This window comes from Sinocyclocheilus anshuiensis, unplaced genomic scaffold (genome assembly GCF_001515605.1).
Source record: "Sinocyclocheilus anshuiensis isolate Anshui unplaced genomic scaffold, SAMN03320099.WGS_v1.1 scaffold2056, whole genome shotgun sequence".
NCBI lineage: Eukaryota > Metazoa > Chordata > Actinopteri > Cypriniformes > Cyprinidae > Sinocyclocheilus > Sinocyclocheilus anshuiensis.
In genome coordinates, this window is record NW_015551026.1 from 240,486 (window position 1) to 254,139 (window position 13,654).

Consider the following 13,654-nt stretch of genomic DNA (forward strand, 5'->3'; position numbering starts at 1 on the left):
CCACTTTATCTGCTGATATTTCAGTCATGCAATTCAGTAACAGGCTAATTAACACTTAAGTTAACCAATTATCACGAAGCAATGACATTTTAAAATATACTGGGGTTCTACGCTAAGCTTACAACTGTTTAATACAATGTAGGCTACTGTCAAAAAAAAAAAACATGAGCTAACTGGTAGAAGTAGTGTGAAAATGACTTGTGCTAGCTGTATTTTCTGTTTTCTTCTTACCTCTGCGGCACGAACTGTTCTCCGCTGCAGCAGCTGAATTTAAACCTTTTGAAAAGAGTTCGGTTAATTTTACGCATTTAGCAGCATCGAACCTAAGCCCTTTTTTTTCTCTCAAAGTTTTTATGCACCGCCTTTCCTTTTTTACGGTCCATTATCTAGCTTTTACTGAAAATTAGCTTGTGTTGCAATCTCTCTGATGATGTGCTTGATTTTTTGGAAATTTTGATAGATTTTTCTTGGTTCGGTCGCCCCATCTCGGGACCAGGCAGCCGGCCGTTGCCGACTGGGCCAAATGCTTAACATTTATTTATTATTAACATTATTATTACTATAACCATAGAGAAATTGTGCAAGCGATAAAAACCCGTCCTATGCGCTGTTGGCCCATAAAAACTATTTTATTTATATATACTTCTAAAAAATCTGACCGGCCCATATTAAACAAAATGGTCCGGCCCCTCTGGCATTTGCCAGAATTGCCAGATGGCCAATCCGCCCCTGGAAACAATGTTTACACTTTTCAAGAAATAATGCTACAAATACTGTAGCTTACTTGCATTTTTTCCTGCATATTAAGCTGCAGTAGAAAAACGTATTGAATGTATTGGAAAAAATTACACATCTTACCTCTGCACAAAAAGGATTAGGGGCCGTTCACGTGTCGCGCCTAAAAACGCATGGCGCCGCTTTCTGCTTTTTTTCCAAAGCGTTTGGGCGCTTGCGCTCCGGAAGTGTCTGCCGTTGCTAAGCAACCATGACCTGCGCTCTCCATGAAGACGCGGAAGTTTCAGCAAAGCATAAATGGATTTGCAGCACTAAAAATCGCTTGCAGTAGCTCTGCTACTAAATTTATTTAAAAATGGCTATCCCTGTACAACTATGATCAGCTGTTCCTTCATCTTGACTGAGCTTTCAATGTTGTAACGGGAAAGGATGAAGCTGATTGGTTGGTGCTTGTCACATGACCCGCGGTGCACTTGCGGCATTCTGAAAAGTTGAAATGTTTTTTTATCTCGATGCGGCGCGGATGGGCCTGGAAAAAAATGAGCGCGTCGCTTCCATTATGAGCGTGCCTGCCACGCGTCTACAATTGAAATAACGAACTTGAGTGCACAAAAGACGCGATATGTGAACGGCCCCTTACGCACAGAATTAAACTTTATGTGTTTCTTTTGATCAGATTTTGCTGTAGCCTAATTTGTATCTATAACTAGTTTTTGCTTCACTCAGACCATAGTGGAATCAATCAACATTGGGCTTTTTGATGTAGTCACCCTAATTGTAAATGATTGCCTTGAAAAGACATCTACAGTCAAGCCATAAAAGAGCTCAAGAATTGTTTGTTGTTTTGTTCCTCCTCCTTTTGATGTCAAAAATGTGCTAAAAAGCAGCAACGTACACACTTTCCAGACCACTGCACCTCACACCGAATGCCAAATCCCATATCATTTTGACAGGCTCAGAAACAGACTAAAGTGTGTTCACCTGTTTATCTGATCATGGAAGTAGACTGAACACAAGGAAAGCCGACTGTTTTTCAATCCTGCGTTTTCAGTGTTGCGAAGTGCAGAAGAACAGCATTCAAATGTTTGGGGTCAGTAAGAATTTTTTTTAATTAATACTTTTATTTAGCAAGGATGCATTAAATTGATCAAAAGTGACAGTGAAGAAAGAGATCTATAATGTGGCAAAAAAAAATTATATTTCAAATAAATGCTGTTCTTTTGAACTTTCTATTCATGAAGGGTTCTTGAAAAAAAAAAGTATTGTTTTCCACAATATATATATATATACACTATAAACTCTAATAAACTATAAACACTATAAACTAAACTATATTCAAATAAAAACAGTTGTTTTAAATTGTAATTATATACACAATATTACCATTTTATTGCCTTTTTGATCAAATAATTGCAGTCTTGGTGGGCAGGCATAAGAGACGAAAACATTTAAAAAATTCTTACAAACCTTTGAAGGAAGCCTTCACAGGAAGCTTGGAGGCTGAACTTTAGATGTGTTCATCTCAGAGCAGCCCTTTGACATTGACTTCATGATCCTGGGGTATTCATACTCTGCACTGATCCCCTGTAAATTTATAGGACTCTACTGCAGTTGCTTTGACCTTAATAAAAGTCTTCCCAGTGAGCTAGAAGGCTGAAACTTCAGTATGTTCATCTCAGCAGCCCTCTGATACTTTATGAAATGTAATTTGGCTAAATTGAAAGTAATTTGGAATATAGTATCTATAATTTCTGAATAAGCTCCACTGTGTGATAAATACATGTTAAATAATAAAAAAAACAAATGTTGCAGTTTTGCTAAAGTTGTTCTCTGAGGGTTAAATAAGCTGAAGCTTCTGTGTGTACCTGACGTCATGCCAGTTTGACGTTCCGCCACCTTTTAAAATTTACCCCGATTTATCTTCATGCTCACCTACAAACAACAAATTAAGCCTGACAGCTTGATTTATATAGCGCTCTGACTGAATGTTGTGTCCCAAGGGAAGTGTATCAGCAAGAGCTGGGTGTGTGACGGCGACAACGACTGTGAAGACCGCTCAGATGAAGAATCGTGTGAGTCCTCCATCTGTAAGCCCCCCACTCAGCCCTGTGCTAATGACTCCAGAACCTGCCTGCCCCCCAACAAGATCTGCGATGGGAGAAACGACTGTGCTGACCATTCGGATGAGGGTCCTTTCTGTGGTGAGTGCATGCGAAGCTTTGATTAGAGGCTCATCTGCTCTGTTACTTCGAGATTTGAGAAAAATGAATAATTTCAACTCAAAATTTTGATTGGATGAGGCATCTTTGAAGCCATGCTGAATAAATTTGCACCTGTGACTGCTAATTCTACATTAATGTGCCTATTCACTAATTACTTTGCAGAAGAATGATTAATTCCAGTTATTACAGTGAAAAAAAAAGGGTGTAAAACCAATTCTCATTCAGAAATTGCTAGTAAATTTCACAAACAATTATAAAACTGAAATTGTATTTTCTTGCTCAGCTTTACAATGATTTAATGGGTTTACCACAGTTAAGAACCTCCTTTTATCCAATGTTAAAATCACTGTGTAAAGCAGTGTTATTTTAGTATTATTTATATATTATTATTGTATTTATTAATTTAGGTTTAACTTAACTTAATAATAATGACTTAAATGATGTTTTATTGTTATATTTTCAGTTTTCATTTTAATTTTAAGTAATTTTATATACTTTTTTATTTTTATCATTTTTATAGCTTTATATAGCTTTATTTATTTAGCTGCCAAGGCAACACTTCTTATTTTGATTTTTCTTTTAGTTATAAGTTTTTCATTTACTATTTATATTTTATTTTATTAAAATTAAATTAAAACTATTTTAAATAGTTTTAGTTAACATTAACAACACTGCTGTAAAGCATGGCTTCTCGTGGCACAGTTCAGCACAAAATGTGTGTACATCGCTGTTAATGTCTGCTAGAGGTCATTTTTTCTGCAGAGCTAACAGACATGGTCTAAAAGCCACAAAACTTTGATTTCTGTCAGGACCACTATTGTCAAAGGTGATTGACAATTAGCATACAGTTTGGATTGGCGGTATGGTTCTGTTCTGGGCAAGAACTCCCTGCGCATCCATGCAGCCTAGCATGGATAAGAGCAAGGAGAGCAGTGATAACCCCCCTCGGGTAAACAGAACAGAACCAACATAAATGTATTGCAGAACCAATGATCCAAACGAGTATGTTGCCAAAACCCACACAAGCCATAGCAACAAGCATGTTGCCCTTAACCATATGACCCCTGAAAAGCTTAAGCAACAACATGTTCCCAATAACAACCAGATCGCTTTCGAACAAGAATATTCCAATAACAACCGGTTAACTTAGGAACAAGCATATTCCAATAACAAGCAGATAGCTGTAGCAAATTAGCTCAAAAGGCAAATATTAATAATTAATAATTGAATCAGTTATAATTAATTATAAATATTTGGATCAGATAATGGAATTAATATTACAGTCAACAAACCTGTTCGCCCCGCAAACACCCGGTGTTAATTGTTTATTAATTCTAAGAAATGTTTATTTACGGGGTATGGGAAATAATGTCCTTATTGTACAGTACTACTCAGAGCATGTAGCCAAAATCTGCATGATTAGGGACTCCAGTTATGAGAAAAACAACATACAACCTTGAGTGTGATACAAACGAGACTTTATTAACTACACTAAACACTTAAACTATTCTAACACACACACATACATGCATACAGTTTAGCACTGGGAAGAGAGCTTAAGCAGAGTACAGGAATGCAAGAAGTTATAGTATTGTTTGAGATTCAGCAGATTTCTTAGTTGTAACACACCCTTCTTTAAAAGGGCTGGGGATACTTAATGGATCAAACAGTGAGACTAAGTTTGATACTTGCATATCTTGCACATTTGAATAAAAGTGTCCTGATGCAGTTTGTTGAGGCTCCAGTTGATCTTGGCCGTTGTTGTCTTGATGAGAGAGAACCAGCTGAAATCTGAGGATCTTTGGTGAATGGAAAGACAAGGCTGCAGCCTGGCACAAACTTAGGGGTCCTTAGAAGACTTCTAGCTCAGCATCCTCATCTTCTCAGTATCTAAAAGAACCACCCTGATCTTGTGATCAGTGATCTTTAAAGTGTGAGGGTGTCACACCCTCAGGATTTGAGTGAGCCCATGAGGAATGGTACTTTTGGAGGGAAATGTTATGATCCTTTGTCTCTAGCAAGGTGTTTTGCATATGAAACTGGATTAGCTGGTCAAGAGGAGAATCATATGATTACATAGGAAATATGATTGTACATGTCTCAAGTGAATAGTAGACACAATATCCTGGAATATGTATGTTATTTCAGAGAAAGGTTTGTCTATGAATTTAAGTGGTTGAAATGTCCGTTCTATGGGCCTGTGTCTGTCTTTCACAGGGTCTGTTCCATTGCACATAACATCTTTCCACATACTTTCAAGCAATAAAACAGTCTTATCAGATGGTAGCCTGGGTAACAGCCCTCTTAGGGTGATAGTTGCACTTTTGGGAGATGGTCCATGGAGCTCACAGAGTGGGTTTTAAAGATTATTCGTTAAATATAACAAATAATTGTGCGTCTGCTCGGTCCAGTCGTTACATAGCTTTGGAGCAAGCATGTTCCCAATATAACTATAGCTTTAAGAACAAGCATGTTCCCAATAACAACCGGATAGGTTTAAGAACAAGCATGTTTCTAATACAACTAGATAGAGCAAGCTTATCCGATACTCGGAACAGAATAAACGCTGAACTAACTTCAACTGAACAACTGCTGTTTACCATTTTCTCTTTGGAGCTGCACCACAGCAGAAATTATTCTGTTTGCACCATGATCATTATTTCCTGTCTATCACCGCAAAGCTGCCCGAATCTGTGCTGTATACTGATATATGAATAAAGGCAACTTGACTTGACATGTTAAAGCACAGCATGTTACCAACAGATAATAACACACATTACCAATATGATCGCATAAGCCTAGCACAAGCATTTTACTGAAAACAGCTAAATAAGCCTTAGGATAGCCTTAGCAACAAGCATGTTGCCAATAACCTGAGAGCATTAAAAATTAACTTAGCCTTGTGAAGACATTCAGAGATGAATGGAGAGTGAAGCATAGCCAGCTGTGACGTGGATGCTTGATCTCTCGGTATCTTTCTTCATGCGGTGAGTGCTTATCCCTTCTGAACTTGTTCTTGAGTCAGTCACATTAGTATAACTCATGGAGTCCATGTCAATAATGCAGCGATGCGAGAAGCAGTGCTAATTCAGTCAATTCCAAATCAGGCAGCTTATGATCAATGCGGCAAATTCATGTGTTCAAGTTCACAATATGAATGAATCTAAGGTGAAGTCCATGAGAGGAACAAATTCCTCTAGCTAAATTCCTGATTGCACAATTCCTGGTATGATGATGGGGTTTTGCCTGCTGAATTCACTATTTAATTAGCTATTGAGCAACGTGAAAGCTGCTGATAATACTGAAGGACCTTATATATGGATGCTGTGATAGGGGTCGTATCCCTATAGGAAGTGTGGATCAGCTGAGAGTCAGCTGATGCGAGCTTAACTGACGTGACCTGCCAGAACTAACGCAACACTTTTTGTGATTTTTTAATTCATTTGGTCTTTAATTAATGCAAGTGTCGCAGTGCATATTTAGCACTGGGTTCATAATGCTTGCATTGACAGCCTTATTCACTGTACACCTTGTGTTTAATGCTAACTGAAAACTGCTGTGATATTACGTGAAGTCTGGTCCATTCTGCAAGAAATGCTGGACTGGTTGAATAAGAAGTAGTCATGCAGAGTAGTTCTATCAATATACAGAAAGCCAAACCATTAAAAAAATGGTAACAAACCAATGAGAATAAAATACCTGAGCTATAAAGATTTGGATTTATACACTTGAGCAAATCAATATGTATTGTGGTTACTCTCCATGGGTGAAAAGATTTTGATGATATCGTGTTTATGTCGACACGGCATGTCCCTCAGGGCTACTTGAATCTCTTTGAGTTGCGTCCTTGAGCAAGTGTAATGGAAAGCAGTGTTGCCAAACCCCTCCCTCAGAAAATCTCTAGAACCACCCTCAAAAGTCTCCATTTTTCACAAAAAGTCGCCAAATATGAAAACAAAGTAAATACAGGTAAATTTGGTAAAGGTAAAGGAAAGTAAATATATATATATACTTTACAAATGATAACAGTATCAAAAATATAACAAAAGATTAAATATAACAAAAAATTCTGAAGTGAAATTAGGAAATGCAAGCACATCAAACATGATGGAAATGATGGAAATGATGGAAATATGTGTCACCAAAGTGCATCCCTGTTCTGCTCAAATACAACAGATAAGCAGAGGCGGACAAAGTACTCAACTCCATTACTTGAGTGAAAGTACAGTTACTGCCGGTCAAACATTACTCCATTACAAGTTGGCCAAGTAAAAAATAAAAAATCTCCCAAAAATCGCTAATTTTATTTAAATATAGCTAAAATAGCTCCTTGTCGTAAAAAATAAAAAAAAGTCGCTGCTACAATGAGAAAGTAGCTAAATTTGGCGACAAAATCCCCAAATTGGCAACACTGATGGTGACCAAAACAGAGACATAAATCAAAAGTCCAAGAATTGTTTTATCTGAATAGAATAAAATTGAGTGTGCACTGTGCAGGCCTGAGCTTCAACAGTAGAATCCAATCAGAACGCAAGCTCTGATTTAAAGGGGTCCTATATGTTTAAGGGGAAGTCGTGGCCTAATGGTTAGAGAGTCGGACTCGTAACCCAAAGGTTTCGGGTTCGAGTCTCGTACCAGCAGGGATTGTAGGTGGGGGTAGTGAATGTACAGCGCTCTCTTCCACCTTCAATACCACGACTGAGGTGCCCTTGAGCAAAGCAAAAAATAAAAAAAAGTCGCTGCTACAATGAGAAAGTAGCTAAATTTGGCGACAAAATCCCCAAATTGGCAACACTGATGGAAAGCCAGCACATGCTATGTAAGCTACCGGCACACGGAAAACATTAAGCCCATCTGAATGAGAGCTAAACATGAGGATCTGTTTGCCTCTGAAGCCCTCACTTGGGAAAGTGTCTCTTGAGAGTCACCAATGTATAATTCTCTCAGAATGCAACTAGACAAACAGTTCAGTGACTTTCAGTATATTGCCAGCAGCCGCCCATGGGAGCCCACCTCTCATGTTCTGAGGACGAGGTATATTATCTGTCTGACTAGACCTGCTTTTGGCTTGGGTCTCTTATTGCCAAATAGATTGTGACAATGGACCTTGAGGTTGCTGACTGACTCAGACCAGCGCAGCAGGACTCAATACCATTTGTAACCTTTGGGAAGCAGCTATTCTTCACCTCCATATAGACTTCAGGGCCCCCGTGAAGAAAATTCAATTCTCTCTTGCAACCGCAGAGGGGATCATCATAATCAGTAGAGGCGAAAAGACCTTGGAAGCTGTGAGTTCCCTCCCCTTTGTTTTTCTCCTGTAAAAAGGACTAGGTGCTTCAATGAAAGGAAAAAGCTTATCCATTAGAGATGAGAGACTAAGAGTACCAGAGTTTGTCTGAACCGTTCTTAAAAAAACGTGATATATCGGAGACCTAGTTTTCATTTATTTTAAACTTAAGAAAAAGCCATTTTCCACCTTGAGTTTGTTTGGCCTGCGCAGTGGCTGAAGTCGGTCATAATTCAGACCTGTGATTTTTCATTGAATCTGCCTCATGAATAAAGTAATTCTTTACACTTTTTTTTATTATTGTGACACACTTAGCTGGTGATGTTGATTAGGTCAGAGTAATGGCATAATGGTCAAGTCAAGAAAGACACCAAAACTTATGAGGCAAAGAGCGATAAGACTATAGCCTTGTGCAGATATTCAATCCAAACCGTCAGTCTTTTGTTCATCTGTGGCTTTTCTGTTTCAGTTTGCACCTTGAATCTCATATGCCAGCAAACATGGCTCCATATCACCAGCCTTTCAAATTGATTCTGTTTTTGTCCTCACTCGTGCTGTTCTTGTCTTTTCCAGAGAAATGTTTGCAAGGTAATGGGGGCTGCAGTCACCAGTGTTCAGTGGTCCCCAGCAAAGGGGTGGTGTGTTCATGTCCCATCGGACTCCATCTTGGCTCTGACAACCAAACATGCAAGACGGTGGACTACTGCTCTGCTCACCTGAAATGTAGTCAGATATGCGAACAGCACAAGACCACTGTCAAGTGCTCCTGTTATCCCGGCTGGAGACTTGATCCAGATGGAGAGAATTGCCACAGCACAGGTATTTAAATTCCTCAAACTTATATTTGAAATACTGTATACTCTGTGTGTGTGTGTGTGTGTGTGTGTGTGTGTGTGTGTGTGTGTGTGTGTGTGTGTGTGTGTGAAATAATATTAAAAATAATTTAATGATTTAGTGGTCCAAGTAAAAAAAAAAAAAGTGGAAAGTTGGTATTTAAAGGAATAGTTCACGCAAAAATGAAAATTCAAATGTCATTTTTCACTCACCATCATACGTTCCAAAATGTATTTGACACATACATAGAAAGTTTTGAAGAATCAGTATGTAGATCTTCCCATGCAACAACAGTTCATACAGTATGTGACCTAGAATGACAAAAAAGCACTATAAAATATCATAAGCAGCAATGATACAGTAGTGTTGTTTTAAGAACAGACTGATTTTTGACTTAGTAGTACAAGTATTTTTCTAGACTAGTTTATGATTCTCAGTGAAATTACTTCATGTGCATGTGCTGTTTGTCCACAGTGGATCGGTCCACGGTACACAGCAATAAGAGCAACAGTAATACAGTGACAGTGGGATATGCAGACAGGAGCTTCTCATTGAGTAGCTAATGTCTTTTCAGCAGCATGCCTGCCAAAAGCTTTTAAATTGTCTCAGGGAATCTGAATTTGGGTCATTAGTCAGAATATGACAACAAGCATCTGTGTGGTATTTTATGGATTTAGTGACGTATATAGCTCTTGAGAGAAAGTTCTTGTTATAGCAGACAGCCACATTTATACTGTAGCTCTCAGCAGGTTTTATCCAGTACCAATATAAAATATTTTTTTTCTGGGATAATGTTGCCTAGTAGATATAGAGCTGGACTGCCAGATTACTTATATTAAGAATATATATTATTCTTAATTATATAATACCTTTTTATACTTTATATATACCTGGATGACTTTGTTCTGGATGGAACCTGTATTTTGATCTAATTAATGGGGGTTGATTTGTTGTTTTTTGTTTGTTTGTGTGTGTGTGTGTGTGTGTGTGTGTGTGTGTGTGTGTGTGTGTGTGTGTATTTTTCAAAGACGACTCAAGTGTCTTTTACCATTATCCTCAGGTTTCTCTAAGATAAGTGTCCCTGTAAATCTTTTTGATAAAAAATCAACTAAAAGACTAATTAGTGGTTGTGCACAGGAAAATGTGCATGACTGACGCCTCAACACAAAGCGCAATGCTCTCGTAAACTCTAATGCACAGGTGTGGGGTGCTAATAATCAATTTGTTTTTTTTCCAAGATCCCTTTGAGGCTTTTGTTATCTTCTCTATCCGGCATGAGATCAGACGAATCGACCTTCATAAACGTGACTACAGCCTACTCGTGCCCGGCCTGCGGAACACCATCGCTCTCGACTTCCACTTCAACCACAGTTTGCTTTACTGGACCGACGTGGTGGAGGATAAGATCTATCGGGGAAAGCTCTCCGAGACCGGAGGTAATGAACAACCAATTTGATGTCCCATTCCTACTCGCCCTTTGTCTAACCTAAGCTTTAGTTTGAGTAGATATTCTGTTTCCCCATTCCTAGCACGCAGGTCATGTCCCCTGAATAGTAAGGCAATACAGAATGCGCTGTGCGTACAGTGGCTCTTTGAATGACGCAGAAAACCTCTGAAGGAGCTGATGAATACCCTTGAATTGTTTTGAAGACTATTTTGAAGCTGCATTAAGCATACATCTGAGTCTTTCTCTCAGAGGAAAAGACCCCAGTGCAGCCATTGCTCTCTCCTTTTGTTAGCATTTCATAAAGCCCTCCACAGCTGAGAATAATTGCAAACAGCTGGATTATAGATAGCTGAAAAAAAAATCTTGTTTACTGCTGAGGGAAAACTTCCTTTCCTTTAATGCCAGTGTTTTCTTCTCCAGAGTTATTTTCAGAAACCCTGTTGAAAAGACCAGCAAATGTTGTGTTTGGATGCTGATCGCCTGCTGTTGATATTCTGGTGTCCATACCAGGCTTCTTAAAGGGATAGTTCAGCCCGATATATATATATATATATATTTTATTTATTTATTTTTTTTTTTTTAGAAGAATGGTTGACTTTTATTGTATGAAAAAAATACACTGAGACATTTTTCTAAATACCTTATTTTGTGTTCCACAGAAGAGAGAAAGTCATACAGGTTTGGAACCAGTGTTATTTTAGTATTATAGATATACTATTATAGTATTTATTTATAATTTGATTTAGCTTTTATTTGTATATTTTCAGGTTTCATTTTAATTTTAGTTTAAATTTGTAATTTTATGTCATTTAATGTTTTGTATTTGTTTTTTTGTTTTTTTATAAATTATTTTTACATTTATTTAGATTTTTTAAGTCATTATTATTTAAGGGTTTTTTGTAGTTTTAACTTCAGGTAGCTGAAATGATTTTAATTTTATTTTTTTCAACATGTAGTTTACTGTGAGTTTAATGATTTCATTTAATATGCATATTTTATTTCAGCTTTATTTTACTTACTGGAAACAATTTTTTTATAGTTATAGAAGTAGTTTTCGTTTTTATGTGAACTATCGCTTTAACTACCTTAATTACCAAGCCTCCTTTTGCCAGCTTCATCAGAAAGACCTGCATCATTTGCTGGTGAACAACATGACTAGCAGCATAATAATGCATTCTGGTTCAAGCTGGTCTTTTCAGCGAGGAGTAGCATTTTGAAGAGCTGTACACTTCAAAAGAAAGTTCAAAATGACCAGAATGCTTTGCTGTGCTGAACCCCATCCACCCTATGAACTAGCGCGAGTGGTTTGTTTTGTAGGTGTGACCGGGGTTGAGGTTGTGATTCAGCATGGTTTGGCCACCCCAGAGGGACTCGCAGTGGATTGGATTGCAGGAAACCTTTACTGGATAGACAGCAACTTGGATCAGATTGAGGTGGCCAAGCTGAATGGCGAAATGAGAACGACTTTGATTGCCGGTGGCATGGAGCACCCACGAGCGCTGGCTGTAGACCCGGGACAGGGGTGTGTATTAGTCTCATGCAAAATTTACCACAGCCTTATTTCTTTTCTCTTACTCTGCTTTTCTTTTTCACAGTCCCTTCAGCAACGTTCACAGCAGCAAAAGCAAACAGTGAAAAACAAGTTTAATTTCTTTTTTGCCATAATTTGTCCTCATAGAGACTATCTTGGGTACATAACAGAGCAATCATATTTCAGGGGACTTGTTTGTCATCTATTACTAATGATAGTTCTAGAATAACGTGCTGCATCTTGCTGTTTATTTGTTGTGTTCTGTTTCTTTTTTTGTCTTCTTACTCTCAGCTGTGCTCTTCTCTTGCTCAGCTCTACATTTCTTTTGGAGGCATGCTGGGAAAAAGAAAGTCTTAAATATGACAGCCTGAGCTCAGAAAAGTCTATGTCAATGATCAAAATCAATAATCCCAGCAGCATTTGAGGACCACAAATAATGCTTATTCACATTGTAAATGAACAAAAACAGGCTTATGGCTAGGACTACAGATATTTTGGTAGTAATAATAATAATATTTTTTATTTATATAGTGCCTTTCCAACACCCAAGGTCACTTTACAAGTCAGGTTTAAGGAACAGAAACAAATAAACATCAATACCAGAAGACAGAACAGAAACCAAGAGCTGAGAGTAATATACAGAGACCACTTACAAAGTTAGATTAAAGATACAGAGAGAATGTAGATAAACATCCACAGATGTTTATCTGTACTGTACAAATTACAGACTGAGAACTGAAGAGTAATACTCAGAGAAAAAATGTGTTTTTAAGAGGTTTTTGAAGGAGAGAAGGGAGGATGCTAGAGGGATGTTTTGGGGAAAAGCATTCCACAATCTGGGAGCCACAACAATGAAAACCCTAGCTCCCATAGTCACCAGACGAAACTTAGGGGTGACTAACAATCCCTCACTAGAAGATCGTAAGGAGCGGGCAGGAACATAAGGCAGGAGTAAGTCAGATAAATATGTAGGACCAAGGTTATGGAGAGCTATTTAAGTGAGAATTAGTATCTTGTAGTTTATGCGCAAGGAAACCGGAAGCCAATGAAGGTGATAGAGGATTGGGGCAATGTGATCGCTCTTTCTTGTGTGGGTAATCAAGCGAGCTGCAGAGTTTTGAACATATTGTAGTCATTTGATATTATTAGCTGACAGGCCATAAAGAAGTGAATTACAGTAATCTAGTTGAGATGTGACGAAGGCATGTGTAACAGTTTCAGCATCCTGCTGACTGAGAGAGGATCGAATACGAAACATATTACGTAGGTGGAAAAAAGCTGTCTTTACTACTTTACCAATGTGATCATTGAATGAAAGAGTGGAATCAATGAGAACACCAAGATTGCGAACTTTAGTGGAGGGCATAATCAGATCACCATCCAGATCCATCAGTTGACCAGAGAGCTTAGATACAACAGCTTTAGAGCAAATCAGAATTGCCTCAGTTCCTTGATGCATGCAGGCGGAGGAAACACTGAGGTGGAAGGTCCGCTAAAATAAATTTGAATGTCATCTGCGTCATCTGCGAAGTTAAAGGGATAGTTCACCCAAAAATGAAAATTTGATGTTTATCTGCTTACCCCCAGGGCATCCAAGA

At 38.1% G+C, this 13,654-nt stretch overlaps 1 protein-coding gene across 1 annotated transcript in view; it reads left to right on the forward strand.

The window, feature by feature from the left end:
- The window catches only part of LOC107661145 (low-density lipoprotein receptor-related protein 1B-like), a 349,019-nt gene that overhangs the window by 206,326 nt on the left and 129,039 nt on the right, over positions 1-13,654 (forward strand). Inside the window, exons 22-25 of the mRNA XM_016450614.1 lie at positions 2,736-2,936; positions 8,818-9,063; positions 10,317-10,514; positions 11,843-12,047. Coding sequence (XP_016306100.1) covers positions 2,736-2,936; positions 8,818-9,063; positions 10,317-10,514; positions 11,843-12,047 — 850 coding nt within the window. The remainder of the gene's footprint in view (positions 1-2,735; positions 2,937-8,817; positions 9,064-10,316; positions 10,515-11,842; positions 12,048-13,654) is intronic.